Here is an 18,646-nt window from a genome sequence, read left to right on the forward strand (position 1 = left end):
TAATGGATATTTAATGTTTTATTTTTAATAAAGCTACTCCATTTTCAAAGGGCTTTCCAGTCATTGGCTCACATTGGATCAGTAAGTAACTTCATTTTAAGTGAGGAGTGAGGGCACAAGAAAGGCAGAGAAGGGTGGTGACTTATGTCTGAACACAGTTTCATTGTTAGGCTATCCCTGGAATAGTCTCAGCTCTTGTATTCCATGAAAACAAATGTTCATTATTGGCTTTCTTAAATAGTGCTATTCTTCTATGTAGAAAAAGTTAATATTAGTAAAAAAGGGAAAGGAAGGTGTTTTTGAGCTTTTTCCCTCCGTTTATTTATAATAGCTTTATTTTATATGGTTGTATATTTTTTTAAAAATTAGATATTTATGTGAAATTTTGTGTGAATTTGTCCTTGTGAATGCTGATTTATTACAATTTCTTAAAGGAGTTTAACAACTCAGACTCATGGAATTGTTAAAACTGTCATTTCCCAAACCAAAAGATCAACTCGAAATGATGTTTTGTAGCATGTTTTTATTGCTAGCTTTCTGGGCCTGCTATGTCTCCCAATAGAACCACTCCCGGACTGATCTGCAAAGAATAGTGAACCTTATCTGTACTTTATTCCCTTTATCTCCTTTTTAAGCTCTTCTGCTTGTTTCAATATTTGCAGTTCCTACTTGTGTCAAATAGGAAAAGTTAAGTGATGGATTGTATACCTTTTGCAGGATTGTTTGAGAATGGTGCACACATAGAAGAGACAGGCTACTAAGGTGATAGAGAATCTGTGTACCTTAGGATGTTTCCCTAAAGGATGAAAGTTATGTGGACATAATTTATTCTTTCCATCAGAAAAGTGGAGAATCTTCTTCTCAGTTGAGTCAAGAGCAGAAGAGCGTCTTTGATGAAGATCTACAAAAGAAGATAGAAGAGAATGAACGGTTACATATACAAGTGAGAAAATCTTTCTGTTTTTCCAATGACTTAAAGATGGGTCGTATGATGGGGCGCCTGGTTGGCTCAGTCGGTTGAGCATCTGACTTTGGCTCAGGTCATGATCTCATGGCCTGTGGGTTCGAGCCCCGCGTCTGGTTCTGCGCTGACAGCTCGGAGCCTGGGGCCTGCCTCGGATTCTGCATCTCCCTCTCTCTCTGCCCCTCCCTTACTCGCACCCTGTCTCTCTCTCTCTCTCTCTCTCTCTCTCTCTCTCTCTCAAAATAAACATAATTAAAAAGATGGCTCATATGATCTGGAATGTGGAAAAACCAATGCAGGACAGCACAGAGTGTTTTGTGTATGTATTTTAATGTCTCCTGTGGTTGTTATGTATATATGTCACTGTCATTCATTCGCTTCTTAAATCTCTTTCATATCTTAATCTGATGTGTGCTTTGAAGTACGCATTTATTTAAAGGACAGCAGAATAACTTTATAACTTAACAGTATAGTACTAAGCACTGTTCATTTTAGCTAGAAAATGATGAGATGGATCATTTAGATGAGGGCTTATCAAAAAGAAGTGTTTGTGTTTTAAGTTACTACCATTTAGTTGGTTTGTATCTGTTCACCTGTTGGTCTGTAAGGTCTGTTAGGGTACACATCATGTCATTTTTTTATGCCTTTCCCCAGGACAGGGTCTCTCTCTGTCATGGCAGGCACTCATATATTTATGGAATGTTGAATAATCAGTGTTTGCCTCCCAACATACAGCATATTTTAAGAGTCATACTGTAATATATCCAGCTGTGCCTCCTGAATTTTTTGTGAAATGGTGAGCGTAGTGAAATGGTGGAAAATAAATATGTGTATATTGCACTCTTTTTGCGAATGTTAACAAAATGAGCTTTTGATCTTATTAAGGAAAGGAGTTTTACCTGTTTTAGGAATAGCAACTGTTTGAATTTGGATTTTTTAATTGTGGAAGTTAGCATAGCAGAAAAGTTATACCCTGGTCAGTTGAATTCTCTCTGTGTGCCAGAAGTTGTTTGAAAGAAATCCGTGAGATTGAGAGGGAGGAGGTATAGGCTTTGGCATGGATCTCCTGTGTTCACATCTCGTTTCTACATTTGACAAGTTACGTAGACCCTTGAAGCCTTGGTTTCCGCAAGTGTAAAGGAGAGATAACAGCACTACCTCTGACCTACTGTGAGGATCTTGTGAGATCATGCCTGTGCGGGTTTTGCATAGTGAGCAGATGCAACGGGTGGAAATTGCTCAATGAATAGTCACTGCTGTTATTTTCCTCTTCATTTGTACATATTAGGATATCGTGAAAAGATAAAAATGATCTTTTCTGTTCAGTTTTTTGAAGCTGATGAGCAGCACAAGCATGTGGAAGCAGAGCTGAGGAGTCGACTGGCCACCCTGGAGATGGAGGCGGCCCAGCACCAAGCTGTGGTTGATGGCCTGACGCGGAAGTACATGGAAACGATCGAGAAACTGCAGAATGACAAGGCCAAACTAGAAGTAAGCCCCACTGTTGGTGAGAGCACATTAAGAGATAGTCAAGACTCTTGTAAATCTGTGCACTTGACGGAACGCAGAGTTAGTCATTCAAGGGGAGGCGCTTGCCTGCAGTGTCCCCTAAGTGTGCTCTCATCTATAGCCTGAGCCATCTGCTTTTCTTTTTCTTCTAAAATTCAGGTAAAATCTCAGACTCTAGAAAAGGAGGCCAAGGAATGTCGGCTTCGAACAGAAGAATGGTATGTGGAAACGTGAATTCCAAGGGGCCCTGAAGTAAGAATCAGAAGACCTGAGTTTTGGTTTAGCAACTCTTCTCTCTCAATTTTCTCACATTTGAAGTGAGCTGGGAATAGGCCATCTCCGGGGTCCTCCTCAGTTCTGTTCTCTCCGGGGCCTTATGCACTCTCGGTGGAGTGGCTTGTGCGTTAGTCCTCAGCCTGTGCAGATGTTTGCTGCCGTGGCCGATCGCGTTCTGGGGCTCCTGTACTGAGGACTGGGTGCTTTCTGTTTCAGACTGCACTGAAGAGAGAGCCTTCTGATAACCCCAGGGAGGAAAACTGACTCCTTATCACTATGCCAACCTTTTAATGGTACATTTTGAATAAAAGAGAGGTTATATGATCTAATTTGGAGATACCTAAATCTTAAAATTTGATGAAGTGATGGGTGGTAAAAGCATACTCCAGTATTTATTTGATGAATGACATAATATTTTAGGTTTTTACAGAATCAGTCAACGTGTATTTCTTCAATTTAGTTGCATTGGTGGAATTATATGCATGGTTTAGATGTATACCTATACTCATAATTGAATCAAAACCAGAGAAATTATCAGATTTTGAGCCCAAGGGGAAGACGAATCTGATAGAATACTTAAAAAAGAACTTTACTGTAATACTTGAACAAACATTTGTGTGCCATAAAGAGAAAATTTGTGATTTTGAAATGGCTCTAAGATTACTTTGCACTTGGGGAAATAAACTGATAAGATTGTATTAGATACTGGGACTGTGATAAATTCTGACAGTCTTCAACGTCATTCAACAGAAGTCTCAAGGGCTTCAGAATTGAGGCTTAGTGTTTTTCTTATCTTCATCTTTTAATAACTGTCTACCACCAAGCATTTCCCAGTGTCAGGCACAATTCTCTGAAAGCCTGATACCAGCTGTTGTGGTAACAAGGAAGTGAGGATCCACTGTCTGACTGACAATAATGTGGTTTTGTATTTTTTTTTTCTTTCAGTCAATTACAGTTAAAGAACCTTCATGAAGATTTGTCAGGTAGATTAGAGGAGTCCTTATCAATCATCAGTGAAAAAGTACCTTTTAATGATACAAGTAGGTATTAATGTACAGTTATTCTTTATGTGCAACTTTGAACCTGTCTATGGTAATGAACTAATTAAAATCATTTTTAATCTATGTGGCAAAAAACTTCATTGGCTCAACACAAGATTGCTTTCTTTTTGTTTTTTTTTTGATCAGCTTTGGCCCTCATGTTTCATAGGGAGACTGACTCCAAAGTTGGCCTTCTTGGAAAAACCTCAAATCCACATTTTTTAATTGCACATATTTAGCATATCCCAAGGTAAAAACCATCCTGCACATAAAATACCTGAAAATTTGTATAAGAAAAGTTGCTCATGGTGGGGGGAGTGGGGGAAGGGCAGTGGGTGATGGATCTTCTCAGCCTCGTATCTCCTGCTCAGTGATACAGAGCTGAGTTGAGTAAGTCCTGCTTCCTCTTCATCCTGAGAATGGTCTGGTAATTTACATAGCCATATCAAGAAAAATAACTTTTTTAAAAAAAGAAAATCAACTTACATGTATAATAGGTACCAATTTTGTAACATTTAGATAATTAAATCAGAACCTTGAAAACAAAGAATATATTTTATTTAATTGCTTGGAATTTTGAAGCCTATATTCAATTAAGTACAGATTTCCCTTCTTACAATTACATGATTGAAATTTTTTACTTCCCCTAAATTTTTCTTCTGGAAGAACTAAGAAAAGAGGAAACAAAAGACACCAAAAAACCCCAGCAGTTTAATCTAACACTAAAATCAGCATATGTCATTATTATATCAGAAACCTAAGGTCCTCTGAAAACAACACCTGTTTCTAGTTTCTACATTAATGTGAATAGTGCTAGCATACTTTGATCCCCTAGACTTGAAATCTTGGTATTTCATTTTCCCTTTAATCCTTGTATCAATTTGTCATCAGGTTCTAATAATTTCCTTCTGGATCTCTTTTTAAAAATTTTTCCCTTTCCAATACTAGTTGTCACCCTACCTACTTTAGATCCTTACCATGTCACTGTGGGTTACTTCTTTGAGTTCTGAAATATTTAGAGATCATTTGCTGAGTGCCTAGGTGGGTAGGGAGCACAAGGGATACAAAAATCTCTAAGAAATCTCAGGGTACCCTGAAGGAACTTGTAGTTCAGAAGGGGAGAGAATAATGTATAGAAATGTCTAGAAATGTATAAAAAAGACTCTTGGGGTTTCAGAGGAAGGACAGATTACTGCTGGAGGGTTGTTTGGGGAAGTCTTTTGGAGGAAGTGTGCTTTGAACTGGGCCTGAGTAGGTTTTTTTTTGGGCTGAGATGCAGGAGAACCAGCCAGGGGATTGAGTGGAGTGTAGTATGTGGGACAAAAGGTGCCATCACAGTCTGATGAGCAGTAATTAGTTAAGTGTGACTGGGAGGTGGGGGCAGTGACGGGTGAGTTCTGAAAGGCTGAGAGGGGCTGGACCCAAGGAGTTGGGACGTAATTCACGAGACAGTGGAGGTGTTTAAGCTTTTGAATGTCACGATGAGATCTGTGGTCTCACAGAGTTGGTCTGCCAAGGGTGTAGACTGCCCTGGAATGGGCAAGGGGCCAAGACTACCGTGATGCTAGTCTTGGTGTCCTGTTATGGAGGCTGGGGCCTGAGTTGTCAGGGCGATAGATGCAGGCAGGCAGAGGAGTGTGAAGAAGCAGTGTGGGGGAAAGATGTGGCACTGTTGACAGAAATCAAAGAGGCAGGTGAGAGGCAGGTTTATGGAGGAGAGGGGTGGCGAGCTTAACTTTGTTGTTTAATATTCTGGCGGATCAGAGTACGTCTAGCTGTCTATTGGTGTATGCATTTCTAATAAAAGCCCAGACCTCGGAGAGAGACTGAAGTTGACCCTGGGGGGATGAATGGGCTTTGAGAATGTTGGGAATGAGGGGTATAAAGTGCAGAGAGGCCCGTGTAGTACCCTTGAAGAGCTGTGATCAGGAAGGAGAGAGGCTGGAGTGGAGATGATGGCGAACTGGGGAAATGGGGTGCCATGGGAGGTGGGGAAGGGAGTGTTCAGCCTGGTGGTGCTGGGCAGCAGTTCTAAGTTGTAGCATTCCTGCAGGGAGCTCAGAGAGGGTGATGGACAGTAAAGGTAGGGAGCTCAGAGAGGGTGATGGACAGTAAAGGCAGGGAGCTCAGAGAGGGTGATGGACAATAAAGGCAGGGAGCTCAGAGAGGGTGATGGACAGTAAAGGCAGCTGCTTTGGTGACTTGGAGAAGAATGTTTTTACACAGGATAGAGATGGATACCAGATGGCCGGCAGAGGGTTAGAGGTGCATGGGTGCTGAGGAAATAGGCAGACATGAGGAAGACATGCTGTTCTTTGAGCAGGGGGAATGAAGGAGATGGAAAAGGTTGGGAGTAAAAGAGAAGGCGTTGTATGCAGGGGATGCGTAAGGGCAGAGGACTCAGTATGATAGAGGTAAAGGGGAACAAGTTACTATGGTGATAGAGTTTAAAAAGCTGCAACAAATGCTTTTTTTTGAAGGTAATTTTGAAGAAGTAGGGAGGAGAGGGGGTGGTTGATGGACTAGGCCGTGAGGAGTCAGAAGGAGCTATTGCTGGGGACCCAGGGGGAGGGTTGGCTGAGGACAGGATATGTGATGCCATGGACTCTGAGGTGGAGGGTAGGGAACATAGGAACCCTTTGGTCTTCGGCCCTGGTCTTCCTGGTGTTGTAGGGGGAGGCTACCCCATCCGTGGGGCAGAGGATGAGACAGGGAATGGTGTTTGAGGCTTAAAATGGAAAAGGCTTGGAACAGGTGCCTTGGGAAGGGACACAGCAATGAAGTCATGGATTGCAGAGTATCACTGAGGCCCCCTTAAGTTTGGTAAATTGTCATGGACCCTGATCTCCTTTCATGTTAGCAAGAGCAGTGTTGGAAATGATGGGCCAGGCTGGGAGGGAAAACAGGCAAGGCCCCCAAGAGAACTGATAGGAAAATAGTCCAGTTGTGGATGGGAGACCAAGCCCTTGGTGGAAATGGGGCTGTAAGAGAGAACTGGATGAGAGCGGCATAGGGACTTTCTGAGTTGGATTTGGACACCAGATCTTTCTGATTAAGGACCAGGCAGAGGAGGGAGGGTTTGAGTGGCTGTAGAGATTCATAGGGATGGAGGCGGGGATTGAAGTGTGAAGCCAGGTGAAGCTAACAGGTTGATAACAGAGTCTGGGATAGAGACAACGACTGTGAGAAAGATGAGGAGACCAACCCAGAGAAGTTAGCATTGAGTTGTTGGGATCAGCAGTAGCAGACCGTGGTAGACTGTCAAATATTGTACTGTCATGAAAACAGTGATATTTTTGGATGATTGGTGTGGCAGCTGTGTGCAGGGTTATTTTAGAAAGGAGCATGACTGAAGATAGCAAGAACATCATGGGCCTAAGTAATCTTGATAGGCCTCAAGTTTTGGAAATATTTCTTAGAAACAGAAACTCAGGGTTTATCTTACAGTTAAAAAAATTTGGGGGTGCTTGGCTGGATAGAGCATATGTCTTTTGATCTCAGGGTCATGAGTTCACACCCCACGTTAGGCATACTTAAAAAAGATCAAAAGTTTTACTTTATCTAAGAAACAACTGATTCCATATAAACTCCATTATTCTCTTACACTATGATCATTTACAATTCTTATGTAAAGCTGATTCTGCTGCAGAGCATTTATTTTTCAGTTATGCAGCTTCTCTGTAAATGTAAAATGAATTAACATGCATCCATTTTTGTTTTGTAGAATATAGTCAGTATAACGCTCTGAACGTTCCACTCCACAATAGGAGACATCAGGTAATGATGATGTTTTTATTTTCAGCGATGTGTATGTCAGACTTTTCAGAAACAAGAATTTATCGGTTTGGGCCTCTGTTTAGTGCACTAAAAACCATGTGTTTAACTTTTGCTTCACTTTGTCATACATTTCTAAAAAATTGCATAATCTGCTGTTCATTGAATTCATAAATAATACAGATTTTTGTTCTCTCTCATCTGATAACTTTAGAATGGAATTATGGGATGCAATAATTTTGTGAGTCCTACTTTTCTTCTAGGTTGGTGGACTTGTGCTTATATGGTCTAGGTTAAGTGGAAGAGGTCTATTTTCTAAAACTGGTGGCATTCTAATTTACTTAGGAGGGAATATTAAAATCCAAGTGGGAGCAAATAAATTTAAATTAAGGAATAATTATACTAGAATTTAAGTGTTTTCTCTAAAAGGGGACTTACTAAAGTTGTTTGAGAATAGTAATTGGAGAGTTGACTTTATATACTTTCCATTTAAAAGCTGAAGATGCGGGACATTGCTGGGCAGGCCCTGGCTTTTGTTCAAGATCTTGTGACGGCTCTACTGAACTTTCACACCTATACAGAACAGAGGATTCAGATTTTTCCTATTGATTCTGCCATTGACACTATATCTCCGTTGAATCAGAAGGTAAAGTTAATTCAGGATACCTTTCTTTGCCCTGAACAAGTAGGAGGACACGTTATCTTTTCAGACCACTACTGTGCATCAGCCAACTACCATGGAGGACATGGAAGAAAACTGTAAGTCACGGTCTTTACCCTCAAGATAAAATATGGCAAACATGGAGATTCTTAAGAAATTAAATAGTAGGGGGAAGTGTGGGTGGTAAGATCAGTAAGTGAAGTGAGGTCATCAAGGAGGGAAGATTGCTGTTGGTGGTAGTGTCTGGGAAAGCTTCTTTGGCGGTTTGAATGGGCTTTGAAAAATGAGCGGGAATTGAATAGAAGGAGAGAAATAGGATGGGTTTTTTTCCTCCAGAAGAGGATATAAGACATGAGCAAAGTCATGGAGTTAGAAGGCATAATGAAGTGTGTGTGGGGGGGTGGGGCGGAGGGAAGGGAGCAGTGAACAATCTGTTTTGGCAAGAGTGTCAAGTCTTTTAAGTGGAGGAATGGGAGGTCAGGTTGCACAGAGAAAAAACATGGCTCCAGACTCTAGAAGGCCCCTGGGCAGGCCAAGGCCCAGACTTTTTGCGTCGTATGTAGGATGGAGGACTTCAGTAGTTTTTTGACCGGGATGTGGCATAAAGAAAAGTGCATTTTGTTGGAAAAGTTAATTTGCTGGCATTTTTCTCTTTCCTTGTTTATACTCCCTGTGTAACTTTCTTCATTGGATATGTTTAAATTAAAGAAAAAAAATTTTTTTTAACGTTTATTTATTTTTGAGAGAGACTGAGACAGAGCGTGAGTGGGGCAGGGGCAGAGGGAGAGAGAGAGAGAGAGAGAGAGAGAGACAGAATCAGAAGAAGGCTCCAGACTCTGAGTTGTCAGCACAGAGCCTGATGTGGGGCTCAAACCCACGAACAGCAAGATCATGACCCGAGCCGAAGTCGGACGCTTAACCGACTGACCGCCCAGGTGCCCCTGGATATGTTTAAAAGCAAAAAAATATGTGTGGTATAGTTGACCCTTCTTGCTGGGGTATGGAGTGGGGGTGAGACTGCTTCTCTGTTTGATTTTTGGGGTATGTTCAGAGTGTGTGAAGTTTAAACAAGGAATAAGAAGAGGGCTAAGTGTTGTTCCCTTCAGTCCTTTTTTTGGGGCCTGGCAAATTTTGTTCCTTCCTTTCCTTTTTTCTCCCCAGCTGGTTCTTTTTTTTTTTTTTTTTTTTTTTTTTTTTTTTTTTTTTTTTTTTTTTTAATGCTTATTTATTTTGAGAAAGAGAGAGAAAATCCCAAGTAGTCTCCATGCTGTCAGCACAGAGCCTGCCACAGGGCTCAAACTCACAAACCATCAGATCATGGCCTGAGCAAATTTAAGAATTAGATGCATAACCACTTAACGAACTGAGCTACCCAAGCCTTCCCACCCCTCCCCGATTCCCTGCCCATCTAGTTCTAATGAAAGGATTTACGATAGTTTGCAGGACCACCTTTTACTGAAAAGGAAAAATAAATAGTGAGTGTATTAGTTAGGTATTGCTGTGTAATAAATTACACTAAAACTTAGTCATTTAAAACTACAAACATTTATTATCTCACACACTTTCTGTGGGTAAGGAATCAGGAGAAAATTAGCCTGGTGGGCTTTGGCTTATGATCTTTCATGAGGTCAGTCAAGAGTCAGCTGAGGCTGTATTCATCTAGAAACTTGCCTGGGGTGGGGGATTTGCTTCCCAGGTGGCTCACTCACCTGGCTGGTGAGTTAGTGCTGGTTGTTGGCGGGAAGCCTTGGTTTCTCAATGAGAACACCTCTCCACAGGGCTGCTTGAGTGTCCTTAGGACATAGCAGTTAACTTCCCCTAGAATGAGGGATCCAAGAGAGAGCAAAGTGGAAGCCACAATGCCTATTGTGACTTAGTGTGGGTACTGAGTATCATCACTTCTACCATATCATTTTGGTCACACAGACCAACCCTGAAACAATGTGCTAGGTAGGGCACTACACAAAGCCAAGAATGGCCAAGGCCGGGATCAGTGGGGCTAGCTTGAAGGCTGGCTCCCACAGGGAGGAAATTGAGGGATTTTGCTGTAGATGTGTGCTCTTAAGTGCCCCATAATGTGGTATTCTGAAATGAATCTGCCCCTCTTCCTACTTGGCTGATTCTTCTTCCTAGCTTGTTTTTCTGTACCATGCAGTGTTTCCAGGGATTGAATAATGTTTATGTCCATGGATCCTGTAAGTACCTATTAGTGTAGCAAAAGCCTGGATTCTGAAGCCAGACTACTGGGGTCCCAGCCCAGTTCTGCCACTTTCTGTTTTCTCTTGGGCAATTTATTTAACCTCTCTGTGCTTCATTTTCCTGATCTTTAAAACTGAGGATAGAGTACATACCTCATAGGTATATATGTTTGAGGATTAAGTGGATAATACGTGCAGAGTACTAAGAATAGTGCCTGGGACGTAGTATGCACTCACTAACGGTTAGTTCTTGTTATCATTATGTCTTACACATAGGAAGCCCTCAGGAGATGCTTGATTTTCATCAGTTTTGATCTGACGCCATATATCTACTGAAGTTCATAAAGAATTAAACTTTGGGTCTTTGAAATATGCTCTTCAGTTTCACTGTGGGAAAAAGCTTTCAGATGACTTGGGTAGGGAAATAGTACTGCAGCATTTTAATGTGGTTATATTTTCTTTTACACTTCTATAATATCAAAAAATATATTTTACTCATTACCAGTTCTTTGTGCGTTATTGGAATTTTATTTTAGCTTGTTGCCGTATTAAGCCCACACAGGGAGAGTCACATTTGTTAGTCTTAACTTCCTGAAGCACTTCATTAACTTTGAAGAATTCATGTATTTCTCAATATCTTACTTTTGGTGTTTTGGCCTGTGAAAGGTTCTATGTGGTTTCCCTAATAAGTCTGTATTATTGAAGGGGATTCAGAAACCACTTGTTAAAAGATGACCAGAGTGTTTAGACTTGTTCATAGAATCATAAAGTAGACATTTAGATGTGTAAGCCTAATGTTCAACTTCACAGGTCTAGAGATTGAAGTCCAGAAAGACTGAGATGCCCAGAGCCATGTATCTATAGTTTGAGGTGTGGCCAGTTGAATCACATTTCTGCATAGTGAGATCTTACATTTCTATACTTAGAAATCAACATTTGAACCATTATACAATATTCATTATACAGTAATTGAGATATTTTGTAGGTGAAAATTAACCTTTTTGCTTTTAAGTTGTCTAAATGCCTGTAGGATGTTTTTCTGAATTGATTCTTCATACTGAATTGTTCTTAAACACTAAACATCAGTGATGGTAATGAAAGTTTTTATATCCTCATGTTGGTGAGAATTGTATTTCTGGACTTTGTTAACTCTGAACATTGTCCACAGTACAAATAAAAATCTGTCCTTAATAGACTTGTTTTTTAAAAAAGGTACAGGGGCACCTAGGTGGCTCAGTTGGTTAAGCGTCTGACTTTGGCTCAGGTCATGATCTCACTGCTTGTGAGTTAGAGCCCCACATTGGGCTCTGTGCTGACAGCTCAGAACCTGGAGCCTGCTTCGAATTCCGTGTCTCCCTCTCTCTCTCTGCCCCTCCCTTGTACGTGCTCTCTCTCTCTCTCAAAATAAATAAACATTAAAATTTTTTTTTAAAGAATGAGATACATAACCTAAAAACCTTTCATACAGTTTTGATTTTCTTTTCTTTTTTTTAACGGAGACCCCTGTAGAGAAGCAGGTGTTTGGGGAAGGCCTGTTGGTGCTGGTTGTGATGCAGTGTCCCCTCCCCATTTCCACCCATGCCTGGTTGTTAATTATGTCCCCCAGGCCCCCTTTCAAGTTCCTCCTTTTGGAATGAGATGGGGACTTGGGGATTGTATTTGGAACTATTAGAGGGGAGTATATCTGTTTTGTAAAAGCCAAATTTCCCAGAAAAATTTCCCAAAAAAAGTTTATTGCAACTCAGTTGAGTCCATTTACAAATCTGTTGGTATTTGTTATTTTCCAGTGATGTAACTCCCAATTCTTTCCCTTCTGTATTTAGTTCTCACAGTACCTTCATGAAAATGCATCCTACGTCCGCCCTCTTGAGGAAGGAATGCTTCATTTATTTGAAAGTATTACTGAGGATACTGTGACTGTCCTGGTAATTTTCTTCTGTGTTTCACTTCTGGAAGTGGAGGCTCTCTTTGTCAAATAACACTATTAACCATGAAATTATTTTTCTCTTCCAGGAGACTACTGTGAAATTGAAAACTTTTTCAGAGCACTTAACCTCTTACATATGTTTTCTTAGGAAGATTCTTCCTTATCAGTTAAAAAGGTACTTAGTCCTTGAGGGCAAGGAATTTGGGGAATTGTGGGGTGTCACCTGACCTGTGCTGGAATTAATAAAATAGAGACAGGTATCTCTTGTGATCTGCCTGATCTTTCTGCACCATGGCCAATTTGGACTTTTACGAAAAAGGAAAATACGGCTTGAGCAGCATAAACTTATATTTAAGAAAATTTGATTGTTGTGCATCTGTTAGGGTTTTTTGAATAGTTCTGTACTGTGGTTACTGCTATAACCACATAACAGTATGAATCCATGTTTTCAGTGATTGTGAATCACACATTTATTGAAATAATTTCAGTTTTATCTTTTTGCTGTAAACAAAACCCCCATTTAGATGGGGGTTATAATAGTTAGCTTCTACGATTGGATCTGTAATCATTAGGTTTCTTCAAAGTGGTATTTTCTTGTTTTTATTATTGGTGATGTTTATAAGTTACAAACTAAAAACTTTGTGTATGTGCTCCACCCCTCGTAGAAGATGTCATTTTGTAACCTTAAGTATTCTTTGTTAAGTATTTCTGGAAGGGAAAGCGAAAATAATCTCCGTAACTGGAAATTTGATATTGCTTGTACATTTTGATATTTTTGGTCTAAAACTACCAAGACCTCCATCTAAATCTTTTCATCCTAAGATTTAGCCTTAAAAAAAAAGAATACAACTGGAACACAAAAGAAACAAGAACATAGATGTGTTATAATATATTGTAGAATAAACTTTAGAAAATATGTAGATAACTCATATGTAAGTAACTCACTTAGAGATTTTGAAAATATACAAATAATTATGGTTCATAAATCCTTATAAAACTAAAGTAGTAGGTTTTACCTTTTTAAAAATGTATACTTTCATTATTTGGAACATTTAATATGTGTTAAAAGCCATTTTATTTCCTAATTAAATGTTATTTAATTCTTAATTAAAAGTTATTTCAGTAACCAAATTTTATGATTTGTTATATGATAGAATTTTAGGAATCAAGGAGTTAGGACTTGAATAATTATGAATTACAGTTTCATTCACATTCTTACATCTTACGGTTCAGTGTAGTTAAAGTTTTTTGAAAATTGATTCTAGAAGTTTAACACTAAATTGAATATACCTTATTGATCTGGCTTATGTTTAAGAGGAATCTGAGAACCACTGCAAAAGTGGTATTTACTACTTGAAACACTTAGGCATTTTTATTTTACCTTAATTAATTTTTTCACTATTGAGTTTTTAGAAACATTGGATAAGACCTTTCTTGACCTTAGATTCCTATTTTTGGAATGTTGTTCCCTACCCCATCATATATTTATGTTTTTAGGCAACTTTTCATCATTGGTTTCAAAACCACTTTAATTGACAAAATGGCAGGTTTTTTAGTTGTAAACGGGCTTAGTATTAAATGAAGCTGTCTGCTATAAAGTAGAAAAAGAGACATGGCAAGGTCTAGGAGGGAGATAGGATTATTTTTCCTGTGATAATAACTCTTCTAGCTTTATATAAAAAGCATTTTGCTTGATTACCTGCACATTTTATTTTTAAAATTTTTTTAATGTTTATTTATTTTTGAGAGACAGAGACAGAGCACAAACAGGGGAGGGATTACCTGCACATTTTTAATAAATACTGTTAAGAATCCACCTGTTTTTTTAACCTTACAAATACATATACTATAAAGGTTTCTTAATGATTGACTCTGTCTGCTGGGTCCTGTTCAGTTCTCTTTAGGAAGTCAGTCTATGAGATATTTTTCTCCTCAAAATATTTTTGTATTCTTTTTCTTCTCTTTTCTTTTCTTTCTTTTCTTCTCTTTTCTTTTTCCTTCCTTTCCCTTCCTTTTCCTTTTCCTTTTCCTTTTCCTTTTCCTTTCAGCTCTGTGCCCGGTGTGGGGCTTGAACTCATGACCCCAAGATCAAGAATCGCATGCTCTATCACCTGAGCCAGCCAGGCACCCCTCCTCAAAATATTTTTTTCCTCAAAATATTTTTAAGAGAAATAATTTTGTGCTGTTCTCAGAATGGAAAGACAATGGACACCTGCCTTTCTTTTTTTTTTTATTTCCCATTTAGTCCTCTGTTACTCCTTTGACATTTGCAGCCAACAGGTATGTGTATTATGGTTTAAAAAATGGAAACTTACAAATGAGATAATTTTTTTTTCTTTTTTGTAAAGTTTTCTCTTTGGATCTAGTTGTTTGAGAATTGAGAGGATTTATTGTAGCTATTTGAAAATCGTTAGGATGCTCACTTTTGAAAAATCTGCTCATTCCTAGTTTAGAAGAAGAATGTGAATCTTCTCTTTGCACATCTGCGTTGAGAGCCAGGAATCTAGAGCTGTCTCAGGACATGAGAAAAATGACAGCTGTGTTTGAGAAGCTGCAGACTTACGTCGGTCTTCTCGCTTTGCCAAGTATGTTTGTTTGTTGCTCATGGTTCAACCTGAAGAACTGAGAGTACAAGAAGCTGGAGAAGGAGATGTTTAGTTTGTTTGAGCAGGAAGAATGCAGGATCTAGAGTCAGAAAAACTTGAACTCAAGTCCGCCAGCCCCTTACACGTTTATGGTCTTGGGCAACTTGCTTTATCTCTCTGTACCTGTCTTCCCATTTAAAAATGGAGGTAAAATGATTTTTAAGTTAAATTAAGAATGTACAGAATCAGGCATTGAAGACATGCATTAAATATTAATTTCCTTTCTCACCATCTTCTTTTTAAAAAAAAAAATTTTTTTTTTAATGTTTGTTTATTTTTGAGAGACTGAGAGAGAGCACGGGCAGGGGAGGGACAGAGAGAGAGGGAGACACAGAATCCAAAACAGGCTCCAGACTCTGAGCTGTCAGTACAGAGCCTGATGCGGGGCTCAAACCCATGAACCATGAGATCATGACCTGAGCCGAAGTCGGACACCCAACTGCCTGAGCCACCCAGGCACCCCTCACAATCCTCTTTTTTAAATGCAGAGGGGCAAAGCATAAGAATTTGTAGCAACTTCCCAACAAGTAGAATAGGAGGGGGGGAGGTTTAGAAGTAAAAATATCATTTGTTTCCCTTTCGTCTAATTTGAGGAGAATATTTTCAGGTAATTGAATGGATCTCAGTTTAAGCGATGTTTTAAGAATGACATGATTTTTCTGGAACTGTGATTTTTTTTTTTTTTTGTAACAGCTTTATGTGATATAATTTACATACTATACAGTTTACCCATTTAAAGTATAACATTCAGTGGTTTTTAGTATATTCACAAATATATGCACCATCATATATCAAAGTTAATTTTAAAATATTTTCATCACTTGAAGCAGAAACCCTGTATACTTTAGCTATCACCTTCTTTTTCCCCTGTTCCACCCCTCCTTGGCTTTAAGCAACTACTAACGTACTTTCTGCTCATAAGTTTGCCTATTCTGAACACTTTGTATAAACAGAATCATGTAACATGGTTTTTTGTGACTGCTTTTTTTTCACTCAGCATAATGTTCTCAAGATTCACCCAACAGGAAGCATGTATCAATAATCCATTCCTTTTTATTACAGAGTACCCTCCCATTGTAGAGATATACCACATTTTATTTACCTATCAGTTGATGCTTTCTATTGTTTTCCACCTTTTGGCTGTTATGAATAGTGATGCTATAGATATTTGTGAACAGTGTTTGAGTGGACTAGCTTTCATTTCTGTTGGGTATATACCTAGGAGTGGAATTGCTGGGTCATATGGTAACAACTATACTTAACTGTTGGAAGAACTGCCACACTGTTTTGCAAGGTGGCTTCCCACCAGCAGGGTTCTGATTTCTCCACATCCTCACCAATACTTGTTATTATCTGGCTTTTTGATTTTAGCCATCCTAGTGTTATTATTCAACTTTCTGAGGTGGTGTCTCATTGCTCTTTTGATTTGTATTTCCCTGATGTCTAATGAGGTCAAGCATCTTTTCATGTCCTTATTGGCCATTTGTGTGTCTTCTTTGGAAATAGATTTATTCAGATCTTTTCTCCATTTTTCAATTAGGTTGTCTTTTTATTATTGAGTTGTAAGTGTTATTTTATTTTTATTTTTTTTATAAAAAATTTTTTTTTAATTATTTTTTTTTTTGAGAGAGAGAGAGCTAGAGAGAGAGCAAGCATGAGCTGGGGAGAGGCAGAGAAGAAGACACAGAATCTGAAGCAGGCTCCAGGCTCTAAACTGTCAGCACGGGGCTTGAACTCATGAACTGTGAGATCATGATCTGAGCTGAAGTTGGACGCTTAACTGACTGAGCCACCCAGGAGTCCTGTTTTTAAAATTTTTTTTTCAATGTTCATTAATTTTTGAAAGAGAGACAGAACATGAATATGGGAGGGGCAGAGAGAGAGGGAGACATAGAATCTGAAGCAAGCTCCAGGCTGAGCTGTCAGCTTAGAGTCCGACGTGGGGCTCAAACCCATAAGCCAAGAGATCATGACCTGAGCCAAAGTCAGATGCGTAATTGACGGAGCCACCCAGGTACCCCTGTGAGTGTACTTTATATACTCTAGATACAAATCCCTTTTTGGATATATGATTGGCAATATTTTCTTCCATTTTGTGGGTTATCTTTTCACTTTTTGATGGTGTCCATTGAAGCACAAAAGTTTTTTAATTTACATGAAATCAATTTATTTTTATTTTATTGTTTGTGCTTTTGGTGTCTAAGAATCCATGGTCAAATATGAGGTCATAAAGACTTACCCCTATGTTTTCTTCTAAGAATTTTATAGTTTTAGCTTTCATGTTTAGGTCCTTGATCTATTTTGAGTTAACTTTTTTATCTGGTGTGAGGTGTATATCTAGTTGTCTCAGCGCCATTTATTGAAAAGACTTTTTTCCTTATTGAATGACCTTGGCACACTTGTTAAGAATCAGTTGATCATAGGTTTATGGATTTAATTCTAGACTCTCAGGTTTATTCCATTAATCTATATATGTGTCAGTCCTATGCCAATACTATACTGTCTTGATGACTGTTGCTTTTGGGTAAGTTTTGAGATCAGGAAGTGAGAGTCCTCCTAGTTTGTTCTTTGTCAAGATTATTTGAGTATTCTTTCTTTTTTTTATGTTTATTGATTTATTTTGAGAGAGAGGGAGGGAGAGAAAAAGAGAGAATGTGAGTGAGAGTGAAGGAGGAGCAGAGGGAGAGAGAGGGAGAGAATCCCAAGCAGGCTCTGCACTGTCAACATGGAGCCCAACACAGGTTTTGAACCCACAAACCATGGGATCATGACCTGAGCTGAAACGAAAGAGCTGGAGGAACGACTGAGCCACCCAGGGACATCTGTTTGACTATTCTTGTTCCCTTGTAATTTCATGTAAATTTTAGAATCAGCTTGTCAGTTTCTACAAAGAAGTTAGCTGGGATTCTGACAGGGATTGCACTGAATCTGTAGATCAGTCTGGGGAGTTTGTCTCCCCAAAATACGTGAAATTCTACTCTGGTATCTGTGTATACAACTTTATTTGGAAATAGGATCTCTGCAGATGTAATCAAGGTAAGATGAGGTCTTACTAGTTTAGGGAGAGCCCTGTCAGTCCAATGACTACCATCCTTATAAGGAGAGATTTGGAGACATATAGAGACACAGGAGAGACTCAGGGAGGCCATATGAAGACCAAGGCAGGGATTGGAGTTAATCCTGCCATAAGTCAAGGAACATGTGGGCCAACAGAAGCTGGGAGAGGCAAGGAACTATTCTCTGGAGCCTTCAGAGGAAGTGTGGCCCTGTTAGCACAGCTTTGATTTCAGACTTCTGGCTTCCAGAACTGTAAGAGAGCTGTTTTCTGTGGTTTTAAACCACTCCCTTTGTAGCACTTTGTCACGGCAGCCCTAGGAAACTCACACAGGGAGTATTGCCATCTTAATAATGTTAAGTTTTCTGGTTCATGAACATGCTGTATTTTTGCATCTAGACAGACCTTCTTTAATTTTATTTTGTAGTTTTTCAGAGTAATCACCCTGATGTTGTTTCTCAGGGGGTTTAGCCATGGGCAGGCCCACAGTCGCCCTGGGTAACAGTGGTTTTGTCAGGGCCCTTTCCCAGTTTTGTTCCTTCTTTTTTTTTTTTTTTTTTTAATGTTTCTTTAATGTTTAATTTGGAGAGAGAGAGA

The 18,646-nt window shown here is 39.2% G+C and overlaps 1 protein-coding gene across 5 annotated transcripts in view; it reads left to right on the forward strand.

Moving 5' to 3' along the window:
* The window catches only part of PPP1R21 (protein phosphatase 1 regulatory subunit 21), a 66,743-nt gene that overhangs the window by 14,131 nt on the left and 33,966 nt on the right, over positions 1-18,646 (forward strand). For all 5 annotated transcript variants that reach the window (XR_007462189.1, XR_007462190.1, XR_007462191.1 and 2 more), the window contains exons 4-12: positions 842-943; positions 2,291-2,455; positions 2,633-2,691; positions 3,695-3,789; positions 7,514-7,566; positions 8,060-8,209; positions 12,246-12,347; positions 12,436-12,524; positions 14,798-14,934. Coding sequence is in view for 2 of the 5 variants with exons in the window: in XM_049651455.1 (XP_049507412.1) it covers positions 842-943; positions 2,291-2,455; positions 2,633-2,691; positions 3,695-3,789; positions 7,514-7,566; positions 8,060-8,209; positions 12,246-12,347; positions 12,436-12,524; positions 14,798-14,934 (952 nt within the window). In the remaining 3 variants the exon portion in view is untranslated. The remainder of the gene's footprint in view (positions 1-841; positions 944-2,290; positions 2,456-2,632; positions 2,692-3,694; positions 3,790-7,513; positions 7,567-8,059; positions 8,210-12,245; positions 12,348-12,435; positions 12,525-14,797; positions 14,935-18,646) is intronic.

The sequence above is a fragment of the Panthera uncia genome (genome assembly GCF_023721935.1).
Source record: "Panthera uncia isolate 11264 chromosome A3 unlocalized genomic scaffold, Puncia_PCG_1.0 HiC_scaffold_11, whole genome shotgun sequence".
Taxonomy (NCBI): domain Eukaryota; kingdom Metazoa; phylum Chordata; class Mammalia; order Carnivora; family Felidae; genus Panthera; species Panthera uncia.